At 40.1% G+C, this 13,637-nt stretch overlaps 1 protein-coding gene across 3 annotated transcripts in view; it reads right to left on the bottom strand.

The window, feature by feature from the left end:
* SLF2 (SMC5-SMC6 complex localization factor 2) overlaps positions 1 to 13,637 on the bottom strand; it is a 47,198-nt gene that overhangs the window by 23,560 nt on the left and 10,001 nt on the right. The window contains exons 5-9 of one of the 3 annotated variants that reach the window (XM_056120498.1): positions 12,158 to 13,149; positions 11,097 to 11,167; positions 5,322 to 5,444; positions 3,904 to 4,071; positions 2,659 to 2,761 (exon numbers count right to left, since the gene is read on the bottom strand). In XM_056120498.1, the coding sequence (XP_055976473.1) occupies positions 2,659 to 2,761; positions 3,904 to 4,071; positions 5,322 to 5,444; positions 11,097 to 11,167; positions 12,158 to 13,149 (1,457 nt within the window). Of the gene's footprint in view, positions 1 to 2,658; positions 2,762 to 3,903; positions 4,072 to 5,321; positions 5,445 to 11,096; positions 11,168 to 11,641; positions 11,691 to 12,157; positions 13,150 to 13,637 lie in introns of those variants that run through there. The other 2 variants (XM_056120499.1, XM_056120500.1) reach the window with 2 other exon arrangements.

Below are 13,637 nucleotides of genomic sequence, written 5' to 3'. Positions count from 1 at the left end.
ACCCTGGACTAGCTCTCTGGCCCCACAACAGTCCTATGAAGTAATCATACATTACACATAGGAGTAAATACGCTCAGAAAGATTAAATCACTCTACTCAACATGATATATATGGAGTTGTTCTTAAATCTAGTATAATTCTGAAGGAGGGCTCTTTTCAATCTAAAAAGTTTATAATGTTAAAGCACTTTCTTTGCATGCAGTTGCCAGTGTAATTCCCTGCCCCACATACAGTCCCCGGAGCAACACTAGGAGTGACACCTAAACATCACCAGAAGTGTACTCATTCCCCCCAAAAAGAAAAAAAAAAGCAGCTTTTAATTTTTTTTGGGGGGGAATGGGTGAGCTATACTCACTTCAAAGTAAAATAAAAGAACATATTCATTTATGTAGGTAAGTGCTAAAACACTTTAGAAACAACGATGACAGGTTCAGAGTCACTCAGAAAAAATGATGAGAAGTAAGAAACTAAAGAATATTTACAGGGAGACAAAAGTATTAGGATAGTTGCTTTAAAATAACTAAAACACTGATCTGGAGTTGCCTTGCATGCAGCCACGCCAGGTTTGATCCCCAGTATCATGTATGGTCCCCTGAGCCTCATCAAGAGAGATTTCTGAGCACAGAGCTAGAACTAAGCCCTGAGCATAACAGACTGTAGCCCAAAAACCAAATGAAATAACTGAAATACTGGACTGGAACAATGGTACTGTGGATAAGCTGCACACAACTGACCCAGATTTGATCCCTAGCATCCCATATGCTTCTCTGGGCACTATGAAGAGTGATTCCTGAGTGTAGAGCCAGGAGTAACCTCTGAGCATCACCAAGTGTGGCCCCAAAACAACAACAACAAAACACAAAACAAAACAGGAATACTATTGGGCCAGAGTGAATACAACAGGTTGGGAGCTTGTCTTGCATGGGGCAGACGTGGGATTCCCAGTACCATACATGGTTCCTCGAGTCATACCAAGAGTGCAGAGCCAGGAACACTGCTGCCTTTGGCCCAAAACTCAATAAATAAATAAATAAACAACAACCACAACAACAACAACAAAAACCAACAAAAACCCATGAAATACTATTAGAAATGCGGTTTAGTCAAGGAAGTTACAATAAAGTGGCAATGTTGAATTAATACTGTCAAGAATTACTAAGGTCCTGGGGGCTGGAGCGATAGCACAGCAGGTAGTGCGTTTGCCTTGCACGTGGCTGACCCAGGTTCGATTCCCAGCATCCCATATGGTCCCCAGAGCACCTCCAGGAGTAATTCCTGAGTGAAGAGCCAGGAATAACCCCTGTGCATCACCGGTGTGATCCAAAAAAAAAAAAAAAAAGAATTGCTAAGCTTCTAGAAGTGAGGCCCTAACCACCAGAAGCAAATGTTCTTTTCCTGGTTCACATAACATATCTAGTGTGCTTAGAATGTTCTTCCTGTATCAGTATAGGTTTACTTGATTACTTTCTTCAGGTTTTCACTTAGGTCCTCATTCTATCGAGGGACTACATCAACTACTATATATAAGAGCAAAGTTACAGGGCCCAGAGATAGCACAGTGGCAAGGCACCTGTCTTGCAGGCATGATGTCGAGTTAAAACACTGGCACCACTCCACATGTGCCAAATTGGATCCTGATGGCAATGCCACTTGGGATCCCTAATGCCACAACGAAATATGTGATCTCTGGTACCCCACAACCACAACTGAATAGCATAATTAAAGCTGTGTGAGCACCATGGCCAGCAAGTGTGACTTCTTACAAGTCAGAGTGTAAGCACAATAGTGATTGCTGGTGAGCATCACAACTAGAGTACAAGCCCTGACCAGCACCACAAATGAGCATGTTCAGACTCAGACATCACAGGGAACACAATGAAGGAAAGAGTAAAGATAAGGGGCGGGAGGACACTGGCTGAAGAGACAGCACAATAGGCTGAGCACATGCTTTGCATACAGGAGGCCTGGGTTTGGTTCCTGGCACTGTGCTGTGTCCACTGTGCACCACAGGGAGAAACCCTTGAGCACAGAACTGGGCACCACTCGGTATGCAACCCTCCTCTCCCACTCCCCACCCAATACCAAATACAAACAAAAAAACTATGTGTGGGTGGGTAAAGTAAAAATAAATAAAACCAAACTCAGGCATGAAAAATGTTAGAAAATCTCTTCTAAAACTATAATAGTGATTTACAAGTCTGAGGAAATACCTCAGATACAACTTTCATTGACTATCAGGCAGATAATCTGTGTTAGCTCTTTTTTCTTTTCCCTTTTGGGCTACACTGGGCAGTGCTCACGGATCACTGCTGGTGGTGCTCAGGGGATCATGTGGGATTTTGGAGATGGAACCCAGGTTTAGTTACATCCAAGGCTAATGCCCTACCTGTTGTATTATTGCTCCAGTCCCAGCATTTTCTCCACCATCTCTACATTGACTCCTTTTGTCTCAACTTATCCAACCCAGAGAAACCAAAGATTCAATATGCTAGATTGCATTTTCTTTAATAATTCACAAATAAGATATTTTGAAAGTTTACTCTTCCTGACTCAGCCTATAAAATTGAGTTTGCTAAGGAGAAGTGGGAAGGTGAAGTGTGCTATTGGGACATCACATGCCTAAAACATTATCATGCATCCTCCCGACATTTCTCTTACCCGAAACAGCCACTTTAATACAGGAATAGGACACTGGACATAATGATAAGCAGAGGTAAGAAAGCCTTGTGTTGTCAAAAAAATCTGATCTGTTTTTCCTGACCTGAAAATTTAAGATAAAATCAAAATAATTGTTACTTTCATGGCAAGAGATTTCTACTAACACATCTGACCTAATCTGGCATAACTGAAGCAAATGAATAAGCAGACCATCCTCAGTCAGAGAGGCAGGTTCCACCCCATCGATGGCTTAGTCATACAAATAATTTAATTGACAGAGTAATTTAACTGACCCAATCTATTGGTTGTGTACAAAGTTTCTGTTAGATAACTCTACATTCGCTGGCAGTGTTAAGAATTAGCCTATCAAGCCTTCAAAGAGTGCTTTTGTCATCTGGGGAATGTACTTTCTTTCACAAAACTCAGCACTAGAGTGTCTGTGATCTCTATGGATCTAAGATATGATGCACTGGGAGAAATTAGACCAGTTTGGGTAGTGAGGTAGACTGCTAGCTCCCCAAACTTCTATTCTTTCCTTTTGATAACTGAACCATTATTTTCAACTGGGCACAGTGACTGCCTGAAATAAACATCACTTTTTGTTTTTTAATTACTTGGCTTATAGGTAGGTATGGTCATACTAAATTCTAACTAATAAGTAGGAATGTGAGATTTCTGAGAATCTGAATACAAAGATGGGAGCTCTAGAACACCTGAAGCAACGAGGAGCTAAGGAGAGTGAAAACGGACTGCATTAGTCTTGGGCTTCCTATCTGTGAACTTTTTTAACAAAACAGGTACACTTTCTGTTTAAGAATCTGTTATTTTTACAGCTGTTTCTTATAGTATATTGATCCTAATCTGAACCAATTAAAGCACATGGTGTACAAAAGAAAACTATCCTATGCTGTTTTCTACAAATAAATATTAAAAACAAAATAAATTCTAACATGAAAGAGCACTGAAAACTAAATACATCAGAATGAAAATTAACCCATTAGAACAGGGTAGGGTATCTTTTTTTCTGCCAAAGGTCATTTAGTTATTTATAACATCACTCGTGGGTCCTAGAATAGAAGAAAATAGGTCACTGGCAGCCAACAAAAAGTTTGGATTTACCCTGTCATGTAGAGCATATAATTTTGTGGGTCTTAGTCTGAGACTAGCATTCCCCATCACTGCATCAGAAATCATTTAGAGCAATATTATTAATAAAAAAAGCGAAACATCTCTTTTTCTACTTACTTAAGAATAAGCTTTTCTACAGCACTTTGTCCAATAAAACCAGAATCTCTTAAATCCAAGGTATACTGGTTGAAAATTTTTCCAGAATTGAGAAAATTAAATATTTCTTCACCTGGATGATGATCAGGAATAGCATCAATTGTAACTGAAAATTTCTTTAGAAATTCCCTTTAAAAAAGAAAAGATTATTAAATACCAGGCAGTCATACTGTGCAATTTTTCCTGGAGACACACACTTAAGTGTTGGGATTCAAACCCAGGCCTCCTACATGCAAAGCAAACATTTAGGCCCACTGAGCTATGTCTTTGGCTTCTACTATGTATAGTTTTGTATTTAAGTTAGGTGCAAAGAAAATTTTTCTGAAAGCTCACACTGGTCCAAGATTAGAAGGCTAGCAAGAAATGGTACATCCTCTCATTTTTGCTAATAGTCCAAAGTCACTAAATTTGTGTGTGAAAAAAAAAAACAATAACCAGAGAGAAAAGACCAATGATTTGACTTGGACTTAATCTCTGAAATCCATCAGAAATTGATTAGAAAACCTATCATAGATTAAATGCATAACTTATTTATTGCACTTTACATTCTATGCGATAGCACAGCGGGTAGGGTGTTCGCCTTACACGCGGCCAACATGGCCGACCCGAGTTCGATTCCTCCGCCCCTCTCGGAGAGCCCGGCAAGCTACCGAGAGTATTCGATATGCCAGACACAGTAACAACAAAGTCTCCAATGGAGACGTTACTGGGCCCGCTCGAGCAAATCGACGATCAACGGGAGGGCCTTTACCTTTACCTTTTTTTACATTCTATTGGGCTTTAAAAAAATTAAAAATTGTTGGCAATCCTGTGTTGATCAAATCTATTTGTACCATCTCCCCAAATACATGTTCATTTATTTTGTTAGATCGTGTTTCAGGAATATACATTGCTTTTGGGGGACAGGATGAGCTAGGGGGAGGCAGGCGTGGAGAAGGGATTGGGGCCATACCCAGTGATATTTGCAGGGGGTGGATAATGTGGTGCTGGGGATTGAACTGGGGTCAGCTGTACACAAGGCAAGCCCCTTAAATCCAGTACTATATCTCTGGCCCCTATGCATTTTTAAAAAAATATATAATGCTATTGCAATACTTTACAGACTAAGATACAACGTAAATAGAATGCCTATATACACCATTGTTTTATTTACTGTGGTAATCAAATTCACAATATTTTCAATGTGAATCTGTATTTCTTAATAACCAGAGTGATAGCTCAAAGTGGAATACATGCTCTGCATGCTGGAGCCCCAGACTTAATCCCCAGCATTGCGGGACTCCCAGAGCACCTGACCGGGAACAGCCTGCAAGCACACCAAGTGTCCTCTCTAGCAGTGTGTAAACATGCTGAGATATATGCTGTGAAAAATACTGTACCTGTGCTCTTCTAAAAGGCCATCCTCATCATCTGTACTGTCTTGATCTCCAATTCTGAGTGGAGATTTGATGCCTCGGCCCTGCCTAATGTCTTCCTGTAGTTGCTTTTGCAGTTCATCTAACCTGAGAATGGAAAGAATGTTATATTAAATGGCTTACTTTAAAAAACAAAAACAAAATCCTTTGCTTACATCTAAAAGCAGCATCAAGAAAAGCTTCAAGTACTCTGTTACATGACAAACTTTGTCTCCCAAACACATCACATGATATACATATTCTTCACTAAGACACAGAAAGTCTTTCAGAATTAGGCTTCTACCCACCTCTTGGTATGGCACTAGAACAGTATTCAATCACACAGACTTCAAGAATGACCTCCAAGTGATTTAAAAAAAGGGAAAAAATAAACATTGCCAATTGCCTCTACTAATCCTTAAAAGTTCAATTAAGAGCTGGAGTGATGGTACAGCAGGCAGGGTGCTTGCTTTCCACATGGTCAATCTGGGATGATTCCTAGCACCCCATATGGTCTCCCAACCTCCATCAGAAGTGATCCCTGGGCACAGAGCCAGGAGTAAGCCCTGATCACTGCCAGGTTGGCCTCAAAACAAAATAAAAACAAAAAAAGCTCATTTGACTCCTGGTAGACCGACAATCTGATCCTGCACATTAGACTTGCTAGCAGCAATAGTGATTATCTTTGTCATCATCATTACAACACCTAACACTGAGTATGTACTACATGACTAGCACTACACCAAGAACTTCATGTGTCAACTTTTCTAACCTTCAGAATAACCCCATCTAGTAGCTTACTATTACTAATTTTATCCAAGAAACAGATCAAAGAAATGCTAATTTGCTCAAAATCACATAGCAAAGAGCTGATGGGATTCACAGTTTAGCTCTGGAGTCCCTGCTTACACTGCCCACCACTATTAAGTCTTACTTTATTTTGGGGGACACATCTGGTGATGCTGGGGGTTGCTCTATGTGTTGTTCTGAGGGCTATATGGTATTGGGGATTGAACCTGGGTCTCCTGCAATGCAAAACATATGTGCTCCAGTCTGTGTTGAGCTCCCCAGATCTCCAAGATTAAGTGGTTTTCTTTTTTGATGATGGGCCGTTAGGCGGCCTGGAGTTCCCTCCCAGGGATTCTGGTTGACATGGACTGAGGCTCTGTGCCAAATCAGTTCCTACAGTTCCTGCAGCAGTGCTTGGGGGTGGAAGGGCCATACCTAGAGGTGTTTAGGGTAAAAAAGGTAAAGGCCCTCCCGTTGATCGTCGATTTGCTCGAGCGGGCCCAGTAACCTCTCCATTGGAGAGGTGTTTAGGGTACCAAGATTAAACTGGGGTTGACAGCATTCTGAGCACGTACCTTAACTCCTCTCTACACTCTCTCTGGCCCAACATTTTTTTAAGCCATTAGCCATTTAAAACATTATTATTATTAATTGGGGTGGAGCGATAGCACAGTGGGTACGGTGTTTGCCAGGGATGTGGCCGACCTGGGTTCGATACCTCCGCCCCTCTCGGGCAGCCCGGCAAGCTACCGAGTATCTCACCCACACGGCAGAGCCTGGCAAGCTACCCATGACATATTTGATATGCCAAAAACAGTAACAGCGAGTCTCACAATTTGTTGTGAGACGTTACTGGTGCCCGCTCAAGCAAATCGATGACCAACGGGAGGAGAGTGCTACAGTGCTATTATTATTATCTGGTGGGTGGTGGTGGTGGTGGTGGTGGTGGTGGTTTGGACCAGAGTTGGCAGTGATCAGGGCTTACTCCTGGCTCTGCACTCAGATCACTCCTAGCAGGGCCCGAGGGATCACAACGGTTGCTGGGAATCAAACCTGGGTCACCACATGCAAGGCAAGCTTTCTACTCCTATCACTCCAGTCCTAAGAATTTTTTGTTTTGTTTAAAAAAATTTTTTTCCCCTTTATTTTGGTTTTGGTCAATACCAGGCAATGCTCAGGGCTTACTCCTGGCTAAATGATCACTCTTGGCAGTGCTTCAGGGAACCAAAAACAGTGGTGTGGATTGAAGCAGGGTCAGCTACGCGTACAGGACAAGCATCTCAACCCTTAGATACTATCTCTCCCTGGCTCCAAGGTTAAGTTTCTAAACCAGGGTTCTTATTCGTGGCTCCAGTCCTATAGGAGATAAGGTTAACACAACAGCAGATAAACATTAAATACAGTAATGCTCCACCACTACAGGGAGAGTAATTTGTTATGTATAATATTTATTTTCTATTATTTATTATTTATTATTCACCAATTATCAACTCATTATTTTGGCAATGCAAGCAACTTTAGATGACATAAATTTACAAAGTATTTATTTGGTTTTTGGGTGACATCTAATGATAATAGTAACAGACCCAGCACCAAATTTACAAAATATATAAAGAATTTTACAATGGAGATTTGTTTTATTTTGGGGCCACACCTGGCAGTGCTCAGGACTTACTTCTGGCTCTGTGATCACTCCTGGCAGGGCTTGGGGACTATATGTAGTGTCATGGATCTGAATCAGATGGGTGCAAGCCAAAAGCCGTACCTAGTTCCTTGAAGACAAACTCTGTAATGGAACTGGGTGACAGACTCAGACAGAGCCTCATACATGCAAGGATTATTTTCTACTATTTGATCCATATTCCCAATCCCTATAATAAACTTTGATCTACTAATTGTAACTTCTGGGACTTCACCCCTGCCAACTCCAGCCCCAAATGTCAGGAGGAATCTAATCCAAGCTAGCACCTACACAAAGAAAATGTTTTACCACTGAGCCATATCCCTGCCCTTGTCTGCTATTTGAATAATGTCTGAAATCTATATCCATATCTATCTATGTATATACACCAAACTCAGCCCTGTCGAGCTTTAATGAAGCTCTCAGTATTTTTTATTCTACTTTATTAAATCACAGTAAGTTACCAAGTTACTCATGATTGAATTTCAGATGTACAATCCTTTTACCAGGGTTCACTATCCTCACACCAATGTCCCCTGTTGCCCTTTCGGCCCTCTCTGAATTGTCTTTTAAAGATACTCTTTGAAATAATAATATATATTTTTCCTTTAATTAGCATAAGTAATCTGTAATTAGTTACCTAAACTCCCACGGGGTCATTACAATTCTTAAACCTTTTTTTATTTCTGTGTATGTGTATGTGTAGAGAATATCAATAATAATTCTAAACTGCTTTCTCAGAGTTAACTGATACAGAAATATGTCTGATTATGCTGTTTTCAAAACTTAGGCTATGCAGGGTATATAAATCTTTGAATTTTTAAAGTTTTTTAAATAAAATTTTACTTATGAAACAAAAGTAGAGACTGGAGAGATAAGATAGTACTGCGGGTAGGGCACTGGTCTCGCACGTGGTCAACCTGGGTTCAATCCCTTGGCATCCCATACATTCTCCCAAGCACTGCTAGGAGTGATTCTTTTTTTAAAAAAAAAAAAATTCATTTTAATTAAAAAAATTAAAAAAATTTTTTTAGTTGAATACAAAGCTTTTATGATTGAGTTTCAGTCATACAATGATCGAACATCCATCCCTCCACCAGTGTGCATTTTTCATCACCAACGTCCCCAGTATCCCTCCCGCCACCCTCATCCCAATCTACCCCCTGCCTCTGTGGCAGGCATTTTCCTTCTTACTCTGTCTCTACTTTGGGGCGTCACGGTTTGCAATACAGATACTGACAGGCCATCATATTTGGTCCTTACTCTAGTTTCAGCACAGATCTCCCATCCCGAATGATCCCACCAGGAGTGATTCTTGAGTATAGAGGCAGGAGTAAGCCTTGAGCATAACCAGGTGTGGCTCCAAAAGCAAAAGAAAACAAAAACAAAACCCCCCAAACACCCACCATAAAACCAAACACCAAAAACCCCAAAAAACCAAAACCCACAAACAACAACCAACAACAAAAAACCAAAAACAAAATCTTTTTCCAGGCAGAAATTCTTCTCTATTTAAAAAAATATGTAATCACAAGTGATAAATTAACTCCTAGATCTAATGTAGATTTTTTTTTTGCTTTTTGGTTCACACCTGCCGATGCACAGGGGGTTACTCTTGGCTCTGTACTCAGGAGTTACCCCTGGCGGTGCTCAGGGGACCATGTGGGATGCTGGGAATCGAACCCAGGTTGGCTGCATGCAAGGCAAATGTGCTATCTCTCCAGCCCTGTAATGTAGATTTTTTTTTCTCCCTAAACAGATATATAGTTTAGATACCCAGAAATTTTCAAGTGCTGATAAAGATGTGGCAAAACCAAAGCTGTATAAGCCCCTGGTAGGAAATACCAACTACTATGAAAGTCAATACATCAGTTCATACAAAAATTATGTATAGAATTACCATATGATCTAGCTTGTGAGTTTATACCCCAAGAGAGAAAGTGGGGAAACTGAAGAGATATATATAAATGCTACAGCATGGATAAACCTTAAAACATTATGCTAAGTGAAATATATGGACTGCTTTTGTTTTTGAATTCCATCCCAAACTGGTACTGGGGGAGGAGGGTGGTGTTACTGCCAGAGGTTCTTGGGGGGAACATAGTGGAAGACGGGATCAAACCCAGGATTCCCGTAAGCAAAGCTAGTGCTCTTGCCCTTTGAGTCATCTTCCTGACTCCAAAAGGACATACATTGTGTAACTTCTACTTATACTACATACCCAGAATTCTACTTATACTACATACCCTGAATACTACATACCTATGTACGTCATACAGACAAGAGAGTGCTAGAGGTCAGGGGGAAAAGAGAATCATGGGTTGTTATTTAATGGGTGTGGAATTCCAACTGGGAAGATGTAAAAGATCTGGAGATGCATGGTAGTGATGCTTTACAACAAATGTGAATGTAATGCCAGTGAATTTGTACATTTAAAATGATTAGGGGCCAAGGATGTGGATCTGTGGTGGAGCACCGGTTCTTCATGTTGAGGTTCTGGGTTCAATTTCCACACCAAAAAAAAAAAAAAAGTAGACTAGACTCTAAAAGTGGAAACAAGGATGTGGTTCATGTGGCAGAACACATGCCTTACATGTCTGAGCTTCTAGGTTTGATCCCCAACTTCTCAGAAATATGACTAGAGGAATGAACTTTATGTTATATTTTATCACAATGAAAAACTGGGGCCGGAGAAACAGTACAGTGGGTAGGGTGCTTGCCCTGCACACAGTCAGCCCAGGTCTGATCTCCAGCATCACAACAACACCCGCCCTCCCCCCACCCCCCAAAAAAACTCCAAAAGTTGTACCTATAACATTTGAGCAAGAATTTCAGTCATCAAATACTAGGTATATAATTACAAAGAAAATTTTGTTAGTAATGCAGTACCGATTAAAACCTTGATTTTCTGATCAAGCTTTTGAACAAATCCTAGAACAAGAATGCCATATTTCTAACACAGCTGAGAAGAGAACTATATTAATTTTGTTACTAGCATAAAATGTGAGCTAATTCTTCATTTTATTTATTTATTTATTTTTGCTTTTTGGGTCACACTCGCGATGCACAGGGGTTACTCCTGGCTCTGCGCTCAGGAATTACCCCTGGCAGTGCTCAGAGGACCATATGGGATGCTGGGAATCGAACCCAGGTCCGCCGCGTGCAAGGCATACGCCCTACCCGCTGTGCTATTGCTCCAGCCCCTAATTCTTTATTTTAAAAAGCAAATTAAAAGTAGCCACACAAACAAACATGTTAAATTTAGCAAGGTAGTGATTATGCTAACTAACCTTTGTGTGTCTTCCATTTCCTTCACTAGACGATCTAAGGAATTAGTGTAAGTTCCGCTGTGAGTACTTTCCTAAAACAAGAAGAAAATTTTAAAATACTTATAACATCTTAGTAGAAGAGTTGGGATATTTTATGTTATCCAGAATACTAAAGAATATTTTTTATTTCAATAACCTGGGCCATGAGGGTACCTTTCTAAAAGAATTTTCACCACCATGCTTTAAATCTAGTATTTTGTACTGCAGGCAACTTGGTTTTATGATCGATGAGGAAAAACACTACTCAAAAACCCTGCTAGCCTTAGAAACTAACAGAAAACACCCAATGGCTCTATGAGTTCCTAGTCTTTATTATTTTTAAATTCTATTTTAAGCAGAATCAAACTGCTGATCTTTAGATCTTTAGGTGTTACCACGGAACATTAACACCTTTCCCACCAAATTTAACATCCATAAAAACTTAATTCAGCTTATTCCCCAAGATAGAATGAAGCACTTTATAAATGAAATTGCACACCACAATTAACAACATTTCTACACTCTACCTTCATTTACAGCAGTGGTCTCCAAAGCAGGGGGTGTGCAAGGTGATCCATTGGGGTGCAGGAAGAAAATAATAGAACTTCTATTTATATGAAACTTCTATAGAAACTCTAGTAGAACTTAGTCTATAGTAACTTCTATATAACTCCTATAGGAAAATACTTCTTTCCCTTATGTTTTTGTATAGGCTTTAAAAAGTAAACAATAAGATAGCAGTACATGTATATAATCTTTAAGCATACATATTATATTGGGACACATGCTCAAAATTTTTTTTTTACTGACATAATGTGTGTGATCAAAGAAGTTTGGAGACCACTGATTTACAGGAACAGAACTAAAGAGTGGGAAATCCAGGAATGATGACAAAACCTTCAAAACATGAATGACACCTGCTTCAGTTCAATTAATGGTCATAAAGTTGAATTTTAAAGTAAAATTTTAAAGTACAATTGATCCCTCTCTTTCACTAATTCATCTTTTCCTCTTAAAGTAAGATCAATATTAAAGCTACTTACTGTGTAGTCTGATAGTTGAGACTTATGCCCTTTCGAAAGAGTATGAGGCTTTCCTGTGGTTGCAAGAGTTTGACTGAAGTTCAAAGCCATTATTTCATCCAGTGATTTTAATGTTTCCTCCTCTTCGTCACTGTCTAGGTTGTAACCTAAACTTTCTTCATCACTATCAAAAGCACCCCTTAGCTTCCTTTTCAGTGCACTGCTACCTGCATTGGAATTTCCTGAACTCTCTCTATCTGAAGGGGCTTTATCCGATGAGGCTGGAGGGTGTGATGGGGTACATGGCACAACTTCCATAGCTGGAGAAGGAGACTTTGTAGAAGTGCCATACTCTGAATGCAAAGATTCTCCAGAACTTTTCCCTGAAGATGCGCCAGAATCAGCCTTATGAGTCTTTGTTTTGTGCTCCTTGTGTCTGGATGACTCTGAAGAATGCCCGGTATGTTCTTTTGATGAGGAACGCTCTTTCTCTTTCCTAGGAACTGGCAGGGTGCAGCTTTTAACACTCAGTGGTACCCGAGGGGAACCGGCACTTGGAACGGGGGAAAGTAAAGGTAGAAGTTTTGTGTCCTTTGATGTCACAGAGGAGCTAGCAGTTTTATTTTTCTGAAAGCTGCTAGCTTTTTTAACTGCAGATTTTTCCTGAGGTAAAGCTAAGTGGGGTTTCTGTATCTTAGTCTCTTTGGTACTTTCCACATGGACGTGGTCACTATTCCTTGAAGAATGGTGGCCAGAATTTGTAGATGACACAACTTCAGAGGAGCAATCAGCTTCTTCACTTGGCTCCTTGGATATATCTTCTAAGCGCAGTACATCGCCAGGGGTCTTTAGTGCAATGTGTCTTATAAATTTCTCTTTCTGATGTGGCCCTTCAGGACGCTTCTCAAGGAAGGACTCTTTTGCTTTGGGCACTACAGATTCTCTTGTACTTTTCAGGTCTGAGTCCACAGAGTTCCTTTTTCTTTTGTCAGGAAATTTATTCTTAGAGCCTGCTAAAACAGAATTTTTGCCAGATTAGTACAAAGCTTATTTTCTACTAGTAAAGTCTATTCAATGAAATATCTAGAACATTTTGAAAAGATGTTTAAATTCTAAAAAGTTTAGGCTGATATTCTTCACATATGGAATGACGAAAAAGAGTTAATGGATCACTTTATTAACTGATAAAAATACAGGTGTCCAAGGACAGAGAGACAGTGGAGATGAAAACACTTACCATGCAAGCAACTGCAGCAGTGACAATGGTTTGAATCCTGGCACTGAGCACAGAGTCAGGAGTACTTTCCCTAAGTTCAGGGTCAAGAGTAGCCCATAAGTACTGCTGAGTGTGGCCTTTCCCCCAAAAATACTAGTGCTCGAGAAATTTAAAGCTAACGAAAACTGCCCTTTGTTATTCCAAAACTATAAAAAAAGTTTTCTACCTAAATAGAAGTCAAGATATCTCTCACCCAAATTGCTCGAGCGGGCCCAGTAACGTCTC

The sequence above is a fragment of the Sorex fumeus genome, unplaced genomic scaffold (genome assembly GCF_029834395.1).
Source record: "Sorex fumeus unplaced genomic scaffold, SorFum_2.1 ptg000043l, whole genome shotgun sequence".
In the NCBI taxonomy this organism is placed as follows: domain Eukaryota; kingdom Metazoa; phylum Chordata; class Mammalia; order Eulipotyphla; family Soricidae; genus Sorex; species Sorex fumeus.
Note: the sequence above shows the minus strand (reverse complement) of the source record. Positions and strands in the feature narration are given on the sequence as shown.